The sequence below is a fragment of the Palaemon carinicauda genome, chromosome 44 (genome assembly GCF_036898095.1).
Source record: "Palaemon carinicauda isolate YSFRI2023 chromosome 44, ASM3689809v2, whole genome shotgun sequence".
Lineage (NCBI taxonomy): Eukaryota > Metazoa > Arthropoda > Malacostraca > Decapoda > Palaemonidae > Palaemon > Palaemon carinicauda.
In genome coordinates this window covers 4029468-4050353 of record NC_090768.1, presented here as the reverse complement: position 1 = coordinate 4050353, position 20886 = coordinate 4029468, and the positions used below count along the sequence as shown (strand labels likewise).

Genomic DNA, 20886 nt, shown 5'->3' with positions numbered 1-20886 from the left:
GATGAACTAACGTTTAGTTTTTTAGTCTCCGCAGTTGTCGACGTTCAGAACGTTCAACTTGCGCTCTATCGTTACGATAGAGAGAGAGTGTATCACGGTTTCACGTTGCAGTAAAAGTAAACCGATTCTAGCGTTTCGTTCATTCTTTCTTAGCTTAAATGGTTTAAATTCTAAATAAAGGAACTTTTTATTTGGGAAACCTTTCAGTTTTTTCCTTTAGCAAATAACATGTTTTAACGATATATAATTGGGCTCTTCTCTCAGGTGCTAAGTCAAGAGAGAAGAGAGAGAGATAGAGACGGAGGGAGAGAGAGGAGAATAAACGTTTCGTTCAAGCGGGTAACGTTGTTCTCGTTTTTTACTCTTCTCCCTAGTCGCTGTAGGGGAAGAAGGTAAAACGTTTCTAGAGTTTTATTCTTGTTCCCAGGCTTTATGCGGTGAGAGATTGTAAACGTAGTTTATTTGATCTAGTGTTTAGTCTCTTTTCCAGCCACTGAATTCGTTTTTTACTCTTCTCCCTAGTCGCTGTAGGGGAAGAAGGTAAAACGTTTCTAGAGTTTTATTCTTGTTCCCAGGCTTTTTGCGGTGAGAGATTGTAAACGTAGTTTATTTGATCTAGTGTTTAGTCTCTTTTCCAGCCACTGAATTCTTTATCTTTATTTATGTTTTTCTGTTGCATTGTAAAACTGTTTTCGCAATTACTACCTTTTAATGAAGGATAGGATTGCGTGTTTCAGGTAGAAATCAGTTAAAGTTTCGATTTCAGTGAAATAAGTGCAAACAGAAAATCAAAAGTGATAAAGTGATATGCGCAAAGTGTTACAGTGTTGCGTCCGAGGGTTCGTCTGTTCGTGCCAGTTGTTCACCTAGTCCGGGACCTCTTACAAGCTCCCAAGCCCACGGGAGAAGTAATGTCGAACGACTTATGGGTTCCACAGGCCTTGATCGACGAACAGACGTTTTTCCCTCCGTGGTTTCGGGCGTATCTACACACGTTGCCGACGTGAGATCGCCCCACCCACACAAAGACGAGAGAGCCCATTTATTCCTCGTCTGCGGAAGAGGTTTCTCGTAGAAACCATGGACCAAATCTTGCAGCTTTTAAGTGCAAGTCGGTCCCTTCCGCGCAAGTCCAACGGCCTAGGTGTAGCCACTGGGTCAGTTCGGACTCGCTGCAGTCATCCGACGACTGCACACCTCCCAAGAGAGGCAAGGTGGTACCGCAACAGGCAGTAACTCCGTCTGTTGCCGCACCAGCTGTTTTAGACCCTCAGTCACAACGGACAGTAACTCCGTTTGTTGCCGGTTTTTGTAGACCCTTAGTGGTCTTTACTGCAGTCTATGCAGACTCGGTTAGCTGCGGTTATGCAGGAGTTTCGTGCGGAGAAGGTTTACATGCTCTCGTTAGCCTACAACCTGCCACGGTTGTGCGCCCAGCTCACGCTGAGGCTGCCTGCTCCCACACTCCGGCTGCGGAGAGCTCCACCTCCTATGCGCAATCGACCCTGCCAGACGCATGTTAACGTTAGCCGACGTGCGGCTCCCTCCATTAACATGCGTGAGCTACCGCATCAGCAGTGGGAAGGTGGAGTCAAGCTGCCGTGTTTTGACGCGATGCGTTAGTTTCCGCAACCCACGGCAGTCCCCACCACGCACCACCACTCCGCTTTGGTTGTTGCCTGCTCCCACTCTCCGACTGCGGAGAAGGTTGACGATGCACCCGTTTGCCTACAACCTGCCACGGTTGTGCGCCCAGCATGGCTACCTGCTCCCACACTCTTGTTGTGAGAGCTCCTTCACCCATGCGCAGTCGACCCTGCCAGACGCATGCTGACTCCCACAGACACACGGAGCACTCCGTTGCCGTGCGTGAGCTACCACAAGCTGCCGTGTTTTGACACGGTGTGTCAGCCTCCGCAACCCACTGTGGTTACCGCCACTCGCCCGCTGCAGACTAGTCAGTCAGGAGTTGAGGCTTCCCCACACAGCTTTGGTTGTTGCCAGCTCACAGACTGTCAAGCAGTTACATGACGTTGCCTTCTGGTCTGCTACTAATGCACCAGTGCTGTATGTCCTCACGCACCTGTTGTGGTTGACAGTTCAGTTTTTGACAGTTCACAGACTGTCAAGCAGTTACATAACGTTGCCTTCTGGTCTGCTGCTTATGCACCAGTGAGACCCTCACTGAGATAACCTAGCTTTTCTCGGACATGGTTCCTGTAGATGGGAAAGTGCTGTTCTCCCTCCTTCTGATATTCCTTTGAGGACTCTGTCATTTGGAGAGGAGCCTTAAGCTGCTTAGCCTCCTATGGACTTTAATTAAAGCGTAACAATGCTTCCAGGGATGGTAAATGGTTCCGCTTCAGTCGCTAACCCCGTCTGTTGCCACACCTGCTCCCATAGACCCTAATGGGCTTTGTTGCAAGACATGCAGTCCAAGCTTGTGTCCTTGATAGAGGATTTTTTACGGAGAAGAACCTTCTAGCCAACAACCTTCCTACCGGTTGGTTGTACGCCCTGTTGACGCTGAGGTATCCTACTCACGTCCGCCAGTTGAGATGGTTCCTCCACCGGTGCGACCCAGTGTGGGTTGCCAGTCGCACGTTGACGTTAAGCGACTCTCGGAGGTGGTTGTGGACGTTCAGTGTGTCACTTGGAAGACGTTCAACAACCAGCAGAGGTGACTTGTTGTGACGCAGTGCGGCAACCTCAGCAACCCGGTAGGGGGTTGACTGCACAACCCAGACAGTCTAGACAGTTTCGGGTTGACGCTGTACTTCCTCGCGTCCCCATGGTTGACAGTTCACAGACTGTGCAGCAGTACCATGATCTTGTGTCCGGCTCCGTCACGCATCCACCAGTGCGACCGGATTCAGCGAGTCAGACGTTGCCCACTCCGTTGCCGTTTCCTCATCAGTTTCGGATGAGGAACCCTCTGATGAGGACATTGCTGAACAAGACGATCAACCCCCAGCACTGCTATCCATCCAGAAGATGCTGAAGAAGGAACACTGCCCTGTCAGGCTGTGGATGAGTCTGGTTAGGACACTGTCATCCATGGTTCTATTTGTGTCACTTGGAAGACTACACCTCCGTCCTCTTCTGTATCATCTAGCTTTTCACTGGAAAAGGACGAGACGCTAGAAGCGGTCTCGATCCCGGTTTCCGGAAAGATAAAGTCTGGTCTGACTTGGTGAAAGGACTTTATCAACCTTTGAAAGGGTCTTCCCCTGACTGTTCAGACTCCCAACCACGTTCTCTTCTCGGATGCATCGGACGTAGGCTGGGGTGCGACATTAGGCGGTAGGGAATGCTCGGGATTATGGAACTCGAGTCAAAGAACAATGCATTTCAACTGCAAGAAGCTTCTGGCAGTACGTCTGACCTGGAAAAGCTTCAGGTCTCTCCTTCAAGGCAAAGTGGTGGAGGTGAACACGGTCAACTCCCTGCTTTGACGTACATCTCCAAGCAAGGAGGGACCTTCTCTCTGACATGGTACGAGTTCGCAAGTGACCTCCTCTCCTGTTCAACAGGTCTAGACTTTTCACTAGTAACGAGGTTCATCCAAGGCAACTTGAATGTCATAGCAGATTGTCTCAGTAGGAAGGGACAAATAATTCCAACATATTGGACCCTCCACAAGGATGTATGCAAGAGACTTTGGGCCACCTGGGGGCTGCCAACCATAGATCTCTTCGCAACCTCGATGACCAAGAGGCTCCCAATACTTTGCTCACCTATCCCGGACCCAGCAGTAGTTCATCTAGGTGCCTTTCTACTAGATTGGTCTCATCTAGATCTATATGCATTCCCTCCGTTCTAGATTGTCAACAAGGTACTGCAGAAGTTCGCCTCTCACGAAGGGACAAAGTTGACGCTAGTTGCTTCCCTCTGGCCCGCGAGAGAATAACTTACCGAGGTACTTCGATGGCTAGTAGACGTTCCCAGAACACTTCCCCTAAGGGTGGACCTGCTACGTCTGCCACGCGTAAAGAAGGTACTCCAAGGCCTCCACGCTCTTCGTCTGACTGCCTTCAGAATATCGAAAGACTCTCGAGAACTAGAAGTTTTTCGAAGGAGGCAACCAGAGCGATTGCTAGAGCAAGGAGAACATCCACCCTTAGAGTCTACCAATCGAAGTGGGAAATCTTCCGAAACTGGTGCAAGTCAGTATCCGTATCCTCGACCAGTACCTCTGTAACTCAAATAGCTGACTTCCTCTTATATCTGAGGAAAGAACGATCTCTTTCAGCTCCCACTATCAAGGGTTACAGAAGCATGTTGGCATCAGTCTTCCGTCACAGAGGCTTAGATCTTTCCTACAATAAAGATCTACAGGACCTCCTTAAGTCTTTTGAGACCACGAAGGAGCGTCGTTTGGTTACACCTGGTTGGAATTTAGACGTGGTTCTAAGATTCCTTATGTCAGACAGGTTCGAACCACTTCAATCAGCCTCCCTGAAAGATCTCACCTTTAAGACTCTTTTCCTGATATGCTTAACCACAGCTAAAAGAGTCAGTGAGATTCATGCCTTCAGCAAGAACATCGGATTCTCATCCGAAACGGCTACATGTTCTACAACTTGGTTTTCTAGCCAAACACGAGCTGCCTTCTCGGCCTTGACCAATATCGTTCGATATGCCAAGCTTATCGTATGGTTGGAAATGAACTAGAAAGATTATTATGTCCTGTAAGAGCTCTTAAGTTCTTTTTTAAAAACCTTTACGAGGCCCGTCTGAAGCTTTATGGTGTTCAGTTAAGAATCCTTCTTTGCCTATGTCAGAGAATTCTTTATCCTATTTTATCAGACTGTTAATACGAGAAGCTCATTCCCTTCTGAATGAGGAAGACCAAGCTTGGCTGAAGGTAAGGACACACGAAGTTAGAGCTGTCACAACTTCCGTGGCCTTTAAACAAAATAGATCTCTGCAAAGTATATTCGACGCAACCTATTGGAAAAGCAAATCAGTGTTCGCGTCTTTTATCTTAAGAATGTCCAGTCTCTTTACGAGAACTGCTACACTCTGGGACCATTCGTAGCAACGAGTGCAGTAGTGGTGGGGGCTCCACCACTACAATTCCCTAATTCCAGAACCTTTTTAATCTTTCTCTTGAAATTTTTTTTGGGTTGTCCGGAAGGCTAAGAAGCCTTTCGCATCCTACTTGATTTGGCGGGTGGTCAAAATCATTTCTTGAGAAGCGCCTAGATTAGAGGTTTTGATGAGGACCTTTAGTATGGGTTGCAACCCTTGATACTTCAGCTCCTAGGAGTCGCTCAGCATCCTATGAGGATCGCGAGGCTCAGTAAGGAAGACGTACTTAAAAAGGCAGAGTAATTGTTCAAGTCGTCTTCCTTACCAGGTACTTATTTATTTTATGCTTGTTATTTTGAATAATTGCTAAAATGAAATACGGAATACTTAGCTCATAATATGTCAACATGTAATGCTGGTCTCTACCCACCCCCCTGGGTGTGAATCAGCTATATGATCATCGGGTAAGTTTAATATTGAAAAATGTTGTTTTCCTTAGTAAAATAAATTTTTGAATATACTTACCCGATGATCATAAATTAAAGGACCACCCTTCCTCCCCAATAGAGACCCAGTGGACAGAGGAGAAAATTGGTTCTTGTTGACATCGAGTACTTGAGTACCTACTTGACAGATGGCGCTGTTGATGTACACCCCCACCTGTATAGCGATCGCTGGCGTATTCCGCCCGTAGGTTTTTTCTGTCGGGCAGCAGGGATGCAGCTATATGATCATCGGGTAAGTATATTCAAAAATTTATTTTACTAAGGAAAATAACATTTTCTGTTGTAAACATATTTAGCTTGCATCTGAAAGTTATTTTTTATTCTTTTGGAGTACTGTATACAATCATAAATATAAAAATAAATTCCATGACTTAATCAGTGTGTCAAATTTTTGTACAGTACATACTGAACTGTAATTCCTTGTTTAAATAATGAATAGTGAGAGTATTCTATTATCTAGTCACAATAAAATGATTGATACAATATAGTTGGGGAATCACAGTATTATAAATGTAAATATCTTAAATTTCAGTACAAGGAGCTTTCGAGGTCTTGCATGGCTCATATCAACCATGAATCCTTTAAAATTGACTTTCCAAGAAAATTTTGTAAACCAAAAGTAAAAAAAAAATATAAGACTCATTGAGATTTTTATAATTTGTCATTAACCTATCATTATGGACTTGTCAAGTAATGCCATTATTTTTGGATGGTAAACAAGCCAAAAGTTTTGATCATCTTAGGCTCTGTTGTTTGGATGTTCACCTTGTCAATAGGAACCAGTTAAGCATATTTAAGAGGGGGAAAGATATCTGTATAACTGTTACCTGAGCAGAACAGGAATTGACAACCTAAGAACATTAAGAAGTTTGATGAGATTACTGTTGGAAACTAATTACAGTAGATTGCTCTACTAGCTACCATAATAATAGTTTTAAAACCAACATTACAACTGTTTTTTTTTTTTCATTTATTTTTCTCTTTTACTTTTATTTCTTAAATTCTATTGGAAAGCTAAAATTTTAAAGGATTAAATTGTTAATGATAGCTTTTGAAAGTTCTCTAAAAGTGAAGTTGTTAACATATTTAACTCGTAATTACTGAGGTTTCTAGTGTATATTTAGGGTATTTGTTTGAAATAGGAGTAATTTCATATTTGTTTTCAATTTCAGAGTATGTACAAAAAGCTGCCGGTTCGTTGCCAAGGTTACGCATGGAAGTTAGTTTTCAGTACTGCTCAACATGGCTTTAGTTTAAATTCTTTGTACCGTAAAATGACTGACGTTGACTCTGCGGTCTTGGTTTTTATTCAGGATACAAACCAAAATGTAAGTATTACAATTGGATCTGTGTTTTTAGGAAGTTTATGAACTTTTTAGAATAACTTGGGCATTCATCTGATCGCACTGATTAAAATACGTTTACAGTATGCTATGGAATTGCCAGTAATGGTTATTTGATGGTAGGTGAGATGAACTTTTTTGAGAATCACAAGGTATTGGTTTAAAAATTTACTCTAAAATACCTAAAAGGGAAGAGGTAGTAACCTTGGTATCATTTACCTCAATAGATCCAAGAGAGAGTAGATATTTGTGAAAGACAAATACTGTAGTGAAGTAATTCTGTTCAACCTTGTAGGTTACCTGTAAACTTCAGCTTCTCTTTCCCACCATTATGCCTTCATTAAGGGGTTGGTTGCCTGATGTGCCCTTTCCAATGCCTTCTATCAAAGGCATCCTCTTCCACCAAAACTCTTCTCTCCAGATTATCTTTCACCTTCTCTCTCCGTCCAATTCTCTACCTCCCTCACGATCTCAGTTATAAAACACTGTAATCTTTTCTACTACACCCTTTATTATTTTTATTAAATAATTTTCCAGTCTATCAAGCATTGATGATATTCCCATAATTTACCTCGGCCTTCTCCTCCCTGTTCTCTAAAGGTTTGCTTCCTCTACATCTTGAGCTCACTTCTCCAATCCATGCATTAACACTGCATTTATAACTGTCATAAAGCACAATAATAAGACCTCTAAACCATAGCCTAACTTTGCAAAAGTTGAAAAATTATTAAATATAGAAACCAAACTGGACAATATTTGAAGTGCAATGAGAATATAAATAAATTGAAATTAAATATGACAATAAAAAGAAAATATAATAACTTATGTAGATGATAGATTATAAATCAATATTGTAAAATATCAATATTTTGAAAGCATTACTGATATATAAATGCTTCGGTCACGTACATTGTTATGACGAGTCCTGAAGAATATGGAAATGATAAGAATAATAATGCAAGCACAGTATTTTAGCCATGATACAAGTTTTGAATATACAATACTTTTTGTAAATTCTTCCTCTTATAACTGCTTATGTACATTTCAGTGATCATAACATCCCTCAAAAATTAAGCAGACACATACCCTCACATTTACAAAATACAAACATACCAGTACTGTAGTCAAATCCATCTATATATTTCGTGAAAATTTCAATTGTGACATTTTCATTTGTTGGTACATCATCATTTTAATGAGTGAAGTAAATATAATAAGAAACGTAAATATGATGTTCCAGAATGTATGTATTTAATGAAATCCTTAGGCACTGGGATAGAGAAGTTTATGAAATTTAGTTTTGCAGGTCGTAAGAAATTTGTTTTTTGTGACATCATTGGTTTTGTCCTGTATAAAGTCCAGATTCAATCGCATTCCTGCAAATAAAAACACCCACAGCAAAACTATTTTATATAATGCTAGCAGGCCTTCACATTTGCATTCTAAACCTGTAATATTGAACGTTTTCAATTCAAGTATTTATAGAACAAATTCTTAAAAATTGATTTTTTCCTGTGTTTTAAAGTAAAGTAAAAAAAATAAATGGGTAGACAATAGCATTTATGTTTGAAAGTAGTTGTGTTTTAGGTCCTAAAAAGGTTTTAATACTATCATTTCTTCCTATGCAAATACAAACTTTTTGGCCTTTGGATTAAGACTATTCTCTGGGACAAGTTGAACAATTCTCCTAATTAAGAGGACTGGTTTGTATAGCTAGGAAAAATACAAATTACTTGATAAAAATATTCAAAATGTGACTGAGAGCTGTTAGTGGAAATTAAAGTTAATACACTGCAGAAAATAGCCAAGTTCCCTCTATCTCTTCTTCCTGTATGTTATTTTATTGTACACCCAACAACAAAAATGTTGTCGCCTGGCCAGACCTGACATATCGAAAGATTGTGCCCTTCTTGCCCTCAAAGGTGGCCGAATTTAAACAACCAAGACATCGTTAGGATGGAGGGAAATTACTGATATCACTAAAAGAAATGCTATGATGAATGAAATATATATGAAAAGAAAAAATTTCTAACAAATGTAATCTAATTCAAGAGATTTTATCATCACTTTTTATTTGAATTTTCCTATCAATCTCTATATAAAATTTTCTTGAATAATATTGGAACTTACTATTCATATTAATAATCACAACATGGAAGTATCCTTCGTTTGTATTCTCTCTCTCTCTCTCTCTCTCTCTCCTCTCTCTCTCTCTCTCTCTCTCCTCTCTCTCTCCTCTCTCTCTCTCTCTCTCTCTCATATATATATGCACTTTGAAAAGTAATGAAACAGGCTGAAGTAAAGACAATGGTTTGAGTGTCAGTACCATCATTCCATGTATAAGCAGCAAGCCTAGCCTTTTCTGCTAAAAGAAAACCTTCTAAAACATTAGTATTAACTGCAAAGAAAAGTATTCCAGGAACACTGCCTACATTATTACCCCTAACCAGCCATAAGTAAACCAGTTTGCAAACCCAGCACTGTATTTAAAAGGTTTTCATTTATTAGCAATAATGAGCTTAAAGCAAGAAATTACATTGAATTCTATGGTTAGGTAACTGATTAGTCTTGATAACATTTAGGGTAAACGTCAATAAACCGAGCTCCTGGAGAAACGGCAATATGAGCATTGGGTGAGTATGAAAGTAATAAAGTTTATATTTTACATTCCAATATTTTTTATTTTTTATACTGTTAGTGCCTCTCCTGTCACTGTAAATTAAATTATACTAAATTATGCTCTAATAAACACAAGAGATTGTTTTTCAGATGCCTGTACAATTATTTTTTGAGCATTTAATATTTTTCATGTTATTTGTTATATACTTTGAGATTGAATTAGTGGTGGTTTAATCGTATGATCAGTAAACCGAGAAGTGGCCTGATTAGTACTAATGTGAAGAACCAATCCACATGCTAGTCCATGTTCTCCGTTGTAATTCTAAATGTAATAATGATGTTCTCATATTTTATGGATTTGGTAGTTTTTGACTTGGTTGATGATTTGTCTATAAAATATGCTTGATAATTTTAGAGTATGCAGACTATTAATTCATTTTCTGTTCGTTCCAGGTTTTTGGAGCTCTTGTATCCTGCTCATTACATGTTAGCGAACTGTTTTATGGAACTGGAGAGAGCTTTCTCTTTACCTTCCATCCTCAATTCGAGGTGTTTCCTTGGACAGGAGAAAACACCTTTTTTATAAAAGGCAACAACGAGTCATTATATATTGGTGGTGGAGAGTAAGTTTTCAATTGTTTTTAAGGTTTTATTATTATTATTAACTTTACACCAAGTATAGTAATGGCACAAAATTTAGTAAATAATTTTCATCAAATATAGTCAATGGCTAACATGGGTGCGTTCCAAATGTCATTGCTTCGTGTACATTGCCTTTACTCCAGAACCAAGTTTAACTTTTAAAAATTGTCCTCCACAGCAGTCATCTCTATTTAGAGGAGGGATTACATTATTTTAGAATGCATCTTTATGGTAAGAAAAAAAAAAGCTAGACTTTTAGCAAGATGCCTCAAACATACAACTGATTAATGATTACATGCTATCAAGTGGTATTTCCAAAGAAACACCTCAAGCAACCTGAATTTGTAATTGAATAATAGTTTGTCCCTTGAAAACATTGACCTTGGACAACTATACAGTACAAATGGTTAATGTTCTACAATATTAAAGTTTACAATAATGATACAATTATAATATTGTTAAGATTATTGAACATTAATCTCTAAGGTACGATGACGTCAAAACGCACCCTACGATACACACGATGACTTCCCGGATACGTCATTTACAAATATAAACTACTGCATATGGAAGCTAAAGTCACATGTATGTCGTACATAAATAGAGTGCAGCACATGGTCATATATCACACAGTTTACATTTTAGAAATTTCACAAGGAAAATCTCCTCCTTTCCCTGATATTACCCCCTCCTTCCTTCAGCCAACCAACAAAGTCTTTGGGATTCTAGCCTTTATTCCTAAGAATTATTTTAGAATGTTTTTATATTACTATGTAGAATCAAACCCCACTCTCTAGCCAATGGCAACATTCCCTACCCGAGGCATTGGTACAGAGGCTATGTCTCTACCCAAGGCTAGAGAACAATGGGTTGATTTTTGGAGTGTCCTTCTCCTAGAAGAGCTGCTTACCATAGCTAGAAAGTCTCTTCTACCCCTTACCAAGAGGAAAATAGCCACTGAACAATTACAGAGCAGTAGTTAACCCCTTGGGTGAAGAATTGTTTGTTTTTTTCAGTGTTGTCAAGTGTATAAATAAAGAGGAGAATGTGTAAAGAATAGGCCAGAATATTCTGTGTATGTGTTGGCAAAGATGGAATGAGTCTTAGCCAAAGAGATGGATCCTATGTAGTACTGTCTGGCCAGTCAAAGGACCCAATAACACTTGCTGTAGTATCTCAACAGGTGGCTGTGCCCCTCTCTCTCTCTCTTTATTTTGACGCAAAGGGACTCGGTTAGATTTAGCCAGTCGTCTCTATCTTGAGCTTTTAATTCAATACTTCTCCATTCATTGTCTCCTACTTTGCACTTCATAGTTCTCAGCCATGTAGGCTTGGGTGTTCCAACTCTTCTAGTTCCTTGTGGAGCCAAACTGAACATTATGATCTCATCAACATATGGCACTCAAGTAATCTCTTATAGTTTCATTTCTAATACTGTCCTGCCAATAAATTCCCAATATCCTTCTGAGGGCTTTGTTCTCAAATCTACTTAATCTATTGGAGATTGTTTCATTGCCACATTATCTTCATGGAGTAACACTGATCTCACTAAACTGATGTAGTCTGATTTTTATATGGAATTTCAGGCGACCAGATTTCCAAATTTTACTTGACCTAGCCATCGTCTGATTTGCTGTTTTCAATCTCACTAAACTAATTCTAAAGACCCTGTATTGGAGATCATAGTTCCTAAATACTTCAATGATTCTACTCGTTAATCCTTTCTCTTTCCAATGATATTTCATCTTCCATTGTATACTCCGTTCTCATGATCTCTGTCTGTCTTCTTTTTATCTTCAGCCTAACCTTGTATGATCTTTCATGCATTCTGGGAAGCAAGCAGAAGTTTCACCCAATTACTTTTTACAAATAAGGAAGATAAAAGTGGTCTTTAAATGATGACATCATCCTTACTATGTCATCTGCATGATTGAGTTTGACAGAATTGTCTGCGTGTTTATTTTTGCACATAAATACTTATTTTTTCACCCATGTTTCGAAATCTCGTACATCTGGCATATATGGAAGGCATTAATGTAGCTACAATATTTAGGAAATTTATTCATGTTTTAATGCAATTATCAGTTTCTTTCTTTATTCCATTGTCGGTTTACAAATCATTATTGCTTACCTTAAAGTTTGCAAGTCATGAGGCTGACAGCTTTTTTTTCATGGCAGGTGATCATCAGAGGGTTGATAAGAAAAAGATGATAAAGATTAATCCAAACAAATAATAATTTATAATGAAGTGGCCTTAAATTGATATTGTCAAAGGAGTATAGAGTTATTTTCTGGGAATACCTGTAGACGGGGTATATCAGGGTATATCAAAGGTCAAATATCAATTTCCTTTGCTGATTCCCTCTTGGGACCACACACAAGTTCTTGCAATCATACAATTTTTACCGAGCCAGTAATGGGTTTTATTTTTTCTGTGGAAGGTACAACTGGATCACTCTCCATAGGAGGATGGCTGACAATCAAATCTATTTATGTAGCAGAATAATGCATAACCTAGGAGTCTGTCTTATTTTCTTTCATTAAATCACACGTTTTAGGATGTTTTTGCTACTTATAAGGTTATTTTTTTTCTTTCCAGTGGTAATTTTGGCTTATGGTTGGATGGTGATCTCTACCAAGGAAGAACACAGCCTTGCAAGACATACAACAATCCTCCATTAACTGACACTGAAGATTTTATCATTAAAACAATCGAGTGCTGGTGCTTTGAGTGAAGAAATGAAGAGTGAATTGGAGTTTTTGCAACCATGTGATAGAGATTTCACTTTATTGCGTATAATTACCGTTTGCGGGAATATCTGTCCCTGCCATTAACAGAGGAGGTAAATGCAGTGAAGAGGAGTTAAGCTGCAACTCGTCAAGAGGTAATGCCGAAACGATAATAACTATTGTATGAAAAGGCTTTCAGAGAGGTTATAGGTGTTTTCCCTATAGGTTTGTTTGCAAAATTCTTATGCTCACAAGAGGACTTGAAGTTTTTAATTACTATTTTTTATTTCAGTTAAGAAATTGCCATTCCACTTATTATTTTTGTAGAATTTGTTTCTTCAAATGTAGTTCATCATTATATGTAACAAAATATAGGGAAGATAGGATTGTGAACTAAAGTTGGTTCACTTGTGGTTCAGAAGTTAAGAATCTCATTTTTACTGTTGGACACGAATTAACTTAAAGCAATAAACAGTTCTTTGCTTTCATTTGTTCTTAGTTTCAAAGTGTATAGTTATCACTTTAGACAAAATTAATTTTTTTTTTTACTGATATGTTACGGGGTAATTTATACGGATGCTATTTAAAAAAATTAGTGTAATAATGTACTGTACTGTAAATTGTCTCTTAGACCATATGTGCCCCTTTTTTTTTCTATATTTATCTTTTATGATTTTCATTGTGGTTTAGTAAATATGATCATAGTACTTGGGACCTGATAGAGAATGATAGGAATATTCCAGTCCCGAGAGTATTCATGAAGATGCTCTCCAATCCGGAACTTCCACTATGAATATTTTGATGCCGAAGCTTCGCTGGTATTAGACCTCAGGTCTGATGTGTGACGCTATCAGCTAACGTAAGCCTTAGATAGTGCTTTAAAAAGGCAAGTATTAGGAACTTTTTTGCCTTATAGAGGGATTCTGTATTTGAAAGGTTATTGCAGTCCTTTGATTGGGATAGATTTTGAGGAGGATGAAATTGTTTGGCATAGCAGGTAAGGAAGATAGAGGATTGTATGAGGTTTTGATATTTATGAAAAGTTCTGTTGCGCTCTAGTTGCATGATGAAGACTTTGTGCAACTGGCAATTAAACTTATAAAGCCTGAGGCTGGCTTTTGACATATGTGCAAGTTTGTGTGATTAAATATTGCAAGATATCTTGTATATATGTATGACACGATGCCTTTAATGAATATATTAAAAAAAAATTACTGGTCATATCTTTTAGAGATAGTATATTTAGATATTCACTGCATGTAGAGGTTGTGCATCGGAATAATTAAGATAATGGCAATTAATTACCATATATTTTGAGTTCTTGATGCAAGTCGTGTTGAATGTGGTGACTGCCTGAAATATATATATCCATCCCAGTTGATAATAATGACCAAGGCTTTTATTTATACATTTAATGCCTTTGTATGTCCTTGACATGAGAGAGATGATTGGTTTTAAAAAAGGCAATATACAGAAGATCTTTTGAATAGATATATTTTCTAAAAGCTTCTTTAAAATATTTTACTCAACAAGACGACCTTTAACCTTTCCTTATGTTTACTATAAAGTATTTATTGAAGTTTTTCATTTAATATTTTTCTTTCCATTTCAATACTTAATGCTGCCTTCATTTGCTTAATTTCAATGGTTTGATAATAAATAACTGAGATAGTATGAATATTGAAATCTCTTCTCAATGTTTTCTTTTAATAATTGTTGAATATTGTTTAAGGATACACAAAACTTTAATATTCCATAAGTGCATTGATTATATCTATCAATGTCTGCATGGAATAATACATCTGCTTTCATGTTTTTGATTTGCTCAGATGTGCTTTGTTGAGTACTTATGTTACATACTATATATATACTTAGGTTTAAGGTGAAATAGTCATTGATCTAAATATGCTGTTAGATATTGATACAAAGTTTAGAATAATAAATGTTCTATTTTGGTAGAATCATTGTTCATGTGAATAAACTGTGTAATTAGTATGCTGTAATTGTATTAATATAAGCAGGAAATAATGCAATACCCAAGTGGTAACAGCAGTATATTTTCAAGTATGTTTCTTATGAAATTTATATGTTTATTTCCTAAGCATAGGGCAAAATATGTTTGTTGCAATGTTTTATACCTTAAAAAATTTATTTTCAGTTACCTTTATTTCAAGATTAATTTGTAAATTTTACCTTAACGGCTTGGAAAAAAGATACAAATTGGGTTAAGTTGTTTGGCTCAAACTAACAAATTGTTAAGCAGGCTGTTTTTGTTTAAGGGTATTCAATTTTGGGTGTAATGATCTGGAAGAGAAAGATGCAGAGTATAATTGTTCATTTAGAGATAGGCAACATAGAACTGCTTTTATGGTGTTGTGATGTCAAGGAGACTATATTAGTACTTCCTGACAAATTTTTGTCCTTTCCAATGTGGTGTATAAATAAAACACAAAGCTTATAAAATTTCCCATAAGGTCTTTCTTTTTATTTGCCATTAATTTATTGCTTCACGTGTAGCAAATTATACCAATGACATTTTAATAGTGACTTATTTTAAATAGTATATTGTCTTTCATGTTTATATACAGTTATACTGAGCAGAAATGGTCAGGGTATCTTTAAAGTTGGTGAAAAAACATTTGCAGTATTTTTCTTTAAACAAAATTTTACTCCTAGCTGTAGTTACATATCATGGCAAAATGTAAGTTAAATCAAGCTATTTAGAAGGTGTGACCTCGCATCCCCTGCAAAGAATGTTTGTTGTACAAGAAATTCTTGGATTTTGTATACAGTAGGTAATCCTCACTACATTTGATCAGTGGATATATTAAATACTATACTGGAGTAAATACATGAAAGGCTTTCATTCCCTACCATAGGAGTAACTGTTTAATTTAAATTCTGGAGGAAGTTAATAAATTGCTTATTTTTTAAATCTGATTTCAGTAGATTTTGAGACCATCTTTAAAAAAAAAAAAATTAAGATAGAATGACTTACTTCAACTGATGACAGCATAGATTTGGAAGAAAACTGTTAATTTTTAATTATATATTAAAATATTTTAAGGCGACAAAATTTTATCAAAATATTAGTCATAAAAAGCATAAATTAGCTTCCTTCCAACCCTGGAAAATTTCATTTAAGGGACATTTTTAAAATTAATGCAGTTTGATTGCTTTGTTTGTATTGTAACCTTGTATTTGTTTATCTCACAAAATCTAATATTCATTAATAGTCATTCTAGTTAACCTAAAGGGGCACTTTCAAGATAAATTTCACTCCTATAATAAAAACAATTTATCTTTAAAATTACAGTGTATATAGCACTGTAAGGGAAAATACAGTATAAGAAAATATAGTTTTAAAATCCGATTCTATACATCCTTCGTAACTATGGCTTTGCAAATACTGTAACGTGGGTCTTTCCTACCTTTCATTATTTTGCACATACACCAAAGGATACATGTGAATGGTTACTGTATAGTTTAAATAAGTGGTTGACAATAAAAGCCTGTGCAATGGCTTTTCATACGAAATAATGGTTTTTGATGTGGATCAATTTACAATTGTATGTTATAGCATTACCTTTTGGGTGAGGTGGACTTATGCATGAACAAGGTGCTTTGTATTACATATTAGAGAACGCAGTTTTTGTCACTAAATTGAGCCAACATACATGCTTAATATATATTTATGTATATTTGTTAGACATTTAATTTTTGTGAAAAATGTGCTTCCTACAATTACATTGCTTGTATACCCAGCATAGTACCAAATTTTTCTTAATGCAAGAATTAAAATGGATTTATGTGTTGTCAGCAATCCAAAATGGAGTCATGATTGCTTGTCTCAGGATACTCTGTGCCTTTTCAAAGATTGAAGGTTGAAAATGATGGTCATAACTGCTACAGTAATCTGGTATCATGTGAGAAAAAGTGAACATATTAGTGTGCTGATTCATTATACTTGAAATACAGTCACACTCTTCTTTGCTGTGTTGTATGAATATTCATCTTTCAAGATAAAATCACATTTAAAACAAGAGCTACTCTAGTAATTGGAGCAAAAAAATGACAATTATTTTATCTTTACAATCCTATTTGATATAAAACCTCATTTGTAATGACTTAACTAATGATTTAGGTTCAACTAATATTTTTCCACTCTAACTCCTCATGCAAAGATATCATGAGACAAGTGTGTTGCCTACTTATTTGTATTATTTCTTCATGCATTGGCAAACATCAGAATTAGATGTACAGTGATGCTGTTTTACTGCTTTCTTAAATTTTATTATTGTGATGAAAGCAACATTCACTTCATAACATTTTATCAGCTTTGTTTTCTGGAGGAGTAAGTGAAAATGTGGAATAAGTAAGGACAAGTTTCATAATATGGAAATAGGTTCTTCACAATGTCTCATCTAATACAGTACTCTACAATGAAACCATTGCACATACCAGTTTTGCTGTACATTATTAGAACAAAATATGCACCTTACTTTGTCTATGCAGTTATTATTTTACCTTGTCAATGCAGTTTGCTTTATTTTTACTTATGCTCAATTTATTGAAAGGTACTATTTACAGAGTGCAGTGCTACAGTAGATGAAATGGATTCTGGAGTTTCTCAAGTTGGATCTCACAGACTTACATGGGCAGAAATTTTTACTTTGAAGGGGGTTATGTTAGCCAGTAGTTATAATATTCAAGTCCTGCAACGTTGGATCAAATGGTACGGTCATTTTTTATTTTTATGTAGTGTATTATAATAATTAATTTAGTGTACTGTATATATTTCTCAATACAGTTTTATGCTCTTTATATTATTTTATATAGTAAATGATAATTTTCATGAAATAGGTTAGGCACTACGCTGGCATCAGACCTAATCATCACTTGGCACATGATGTATATAAGAACACGAATACCACATTTTGCAAATAAATACAGCTTGATCCTCTACTTTTATTCCTAGGAACAGAGTAGACCTTTGATACCCATTACTGAATTCAAGTCCATTAAAGACACTTACTGTAACTTGAGTAAACTATATTTACAGGTTTTTATAATATTTTATGTGGTTAGATTGCTTGGTCATCCCTGTAAGTCCAGTATTTTGACTGGTTAAATTGCTTTAAGTTTTTTTTTTTTTTTTTGTTAGGACTGTACTTCACTTTTTTCTTAATCTGAGCCTTGTAAAGTGAGCACGGATTTTGCCCAGGAAGAGGCTACAGTTGTGTTGTCCAATTTTTTAACTGTCCCAATTCATCTTGTTGCTGAAGAAGGGGTGCCACTTTTCAAAACCAACTGCCAATCTCCACAGATTATGCTTTGGTGGGATGGATTGGATAAGATTTATGAAATTGGGCAATAAGGTCCAGTGCTGGAAGACCATTCAGCACCCATGGCAACTGGACCGAAGAACCTGCAGTTGCACGAAAGAGTAAAAGTGAGAGGTTGGACACCATGTGGAATAAAGGAAGTGGGGTACACAGAGAGGCTGTAAAGATCCTTAAATATTAGTAGTGCACTAAAGGCATATGGTTCTCAAAAGATATGTACATAATACAATAGAAGATGATAAAGTAGAGACAACCTGGATGACGACAGCTACATTTTTAGCCTTGATGTTCAACAATGGTTTGTCTTGTTAGAGGATCAAAACGAAAATAAGGAAACCTAACAAAACGCGTCAAAAAATCAATATCCCACTTGGTCAAGTATTGAAGAAAATTTTAAATCACTTACAAAAAAACTCATCTGAAGGAAACTCTGTCAATCAGGTTATCATCATCCACTATTAGAGAGAGACCATGGAAAGACACCATATTATCCGTCGTGGAAATACCAAGTACAGTACTGTATAATCATGAATGTAGAAGAGGCATTTTCTTATGAATAGAAAAGCAACAGTCAAACTTTTGTAAAGTCTACATACAAGGACACAAAAGTGATTGAATAGTTGGTTTTAGATCATAAGACATTTTAGTTGAATAACCAGTCAATGGAACAGCTGCAATTACGGTAGACGACATAGAGACAAAACAAGGATTTCAAATTATTTATCAAGCAATGAAGATTTGGCAAGGACAATTTAAGTGGATGAGCATGTAAGGGAACTAACATCTGTGGATAATTTTCCAATCCAAACCCAAGCCAAGGAAGCATATAGGCAGCATAGAATGCTGGTCCTTTCTAGAATTACTGTATTCAATATTTCAAGAGCTTCACTGACAAAGTTATAAAGAGTAAAATTATGCCATTACAGCCCACCCAACCCTCAACAAAAGAAAGGAAGCAATTGTGATTGAGATGGAAGCCTGTCTGCTCAGAAAGTAAAGGACCTACTATTGATCTAGATCTGTTATGAAGTCTACTACATCACCTAGCTCACCCTTTTTAAATATGGGAAAGACATTGTTACAGGTTTGTGCCACTGAGACAGCATTACTCAACGAAGAGTACGTATGTTCCATTCTCTCCGAAATGCAATTACTGTAGGCTTGAACCAACTACAATTATTTGATAAGGCATGATGCATACCCCACCCCTCCAAAGGCATGGTGCACTAACTCCCAGGATAAAATATCTTCAAGTAGCTTATTTCTAAAGCATGCTCCAAACTATCGACTAATAGGCTTTGAACATTTCTGCAGCTCAAAGATAGCCTGAGCATCCTCTTTTTACACTAAGTCTCTATATCTATAGAATAAGCCTGCATTTCCTCTTGACAACCCATTACTGTACACTTGCTCACGATAACCGACCAGGGAACATACTTTGTACTGTAATAAGTCAGGACACCAATTATGTACAGCTTTCTAATGTTGCATTTTGAGCAAAGTCATGCTGTTTGAAAAAATATGCAACAAAACTGACTATTCTTGGAAAACAGCAGCAATATACCAAACCAAATGTGAGGGAAATCCAATTCAACTTATCACAAATGAAATAAGCGCACTTAAATGGCTCTGACCAGTACAGTAATGGTTGACTGGATAGAACAAGAGACCATAGCCTCAGCCAGGTCATCACTACCTGGAGGCAATGACTATCCATATGAGTTAAGGGAATATGGGGTATATATATTAAAGAGGGGAATTTTATTTTTTTCCCCTTACAGGGAGGATGAACAGCGAATAAACTTACGTACAGCAATAATAATTTGTCTAATATTCAACTGCACAATCAACATTTGATGATAATCTTGTTAGATCTATTGGCAAGTGTTGATTGTGCAGGTGATAGTTTGAAGTTGAAAAAAAAATTTCAAATTCAATATTACGTATTTTATTGCTGTACAAAAATTGCAAACTACTATTGATATCAGTTGTTGTAGCTGCAGCAAAATTAAATTTAACAAAAAGTACTGTAACACCTTTAGTTTAAAAGGTTTAAATCATTTTGTTCACATGCTGTATAGCTTTCCCCCTATTGAGGCCCTATGGCTTGTAGTATTCTGCTTTTCCAACCAAGGTTGCACTACAATAATATGCATGTGTTTGGGCAAACTATTAAATATCTTTATTTACATAAATACAGCATGAACCTCTAATGGAAATAGGTTACACACCTTCCTTTTGACAGGCAAGAAAAAACATATCTACTCAAGAATCCTTTAGTCTATTGTAGAGATTTGGCACTCTTAATCATTCCTCCCAGGCAATGGCATCAAGTATAAAACTGATGTTTATATTTAAGGAACTTTACAAAAATTTGGATAAATTACATCATCAAAAAATTAACACTTCAAATGAAGAATATTTAAGAATAACTTGCCCAATATTTTCTTAATTCTGAACCTTGGGGTAAGTGATTTCCAAAGTCTCAGCTAGAACTTATAATAGAATTTTTTTTTTCTTCTCAAATTGGTAGAACATCCATTGTCTAAGTATACTGTGCTTAAAGCATAGTGTTAGGATTTAGTGTAACAGTACAGTAGTTAAAGTATGAGATTAAGTAATCTTTAAATTGAACAATAATGTGAATTGAAAAGTAATAAAGCTTAT

The 20886-nt window shown here is 36.8% G+C and overlaps 1 protein-coding gene across 12 annotated transcripts in view; it reads left to right on the top strand.

Moving 5' to 3' along the window:
* mtd (mustard) overlaps positions 1–20127 on the top strand; it is a 933126-nt gene extending 912999 nt beyond the window's left edge. For all 12 annotated transcript variants that reach the window (XM_068366640.1, XM_068366639.1, XM_068366633.1 and 9 more), the window contains 3 exons: positions 6713–6868; positions 9956–10125; positions 12744–20127. In XM_068366640.1, the coding sequence (XP_068222741.1) occupies positions 6713–6868; positions 9956–10125; positions 12744–12879 (462 nt within the window). In that variant the 3' untranslated portion in view covers positions 12880–20127. The remainder of the gene's footprint in view (positions 1–6712; positions 6869–9955; positions 10126–12743) is intronic.
* Positions 20128–20886: the final 759 nt, after the last annotated feature.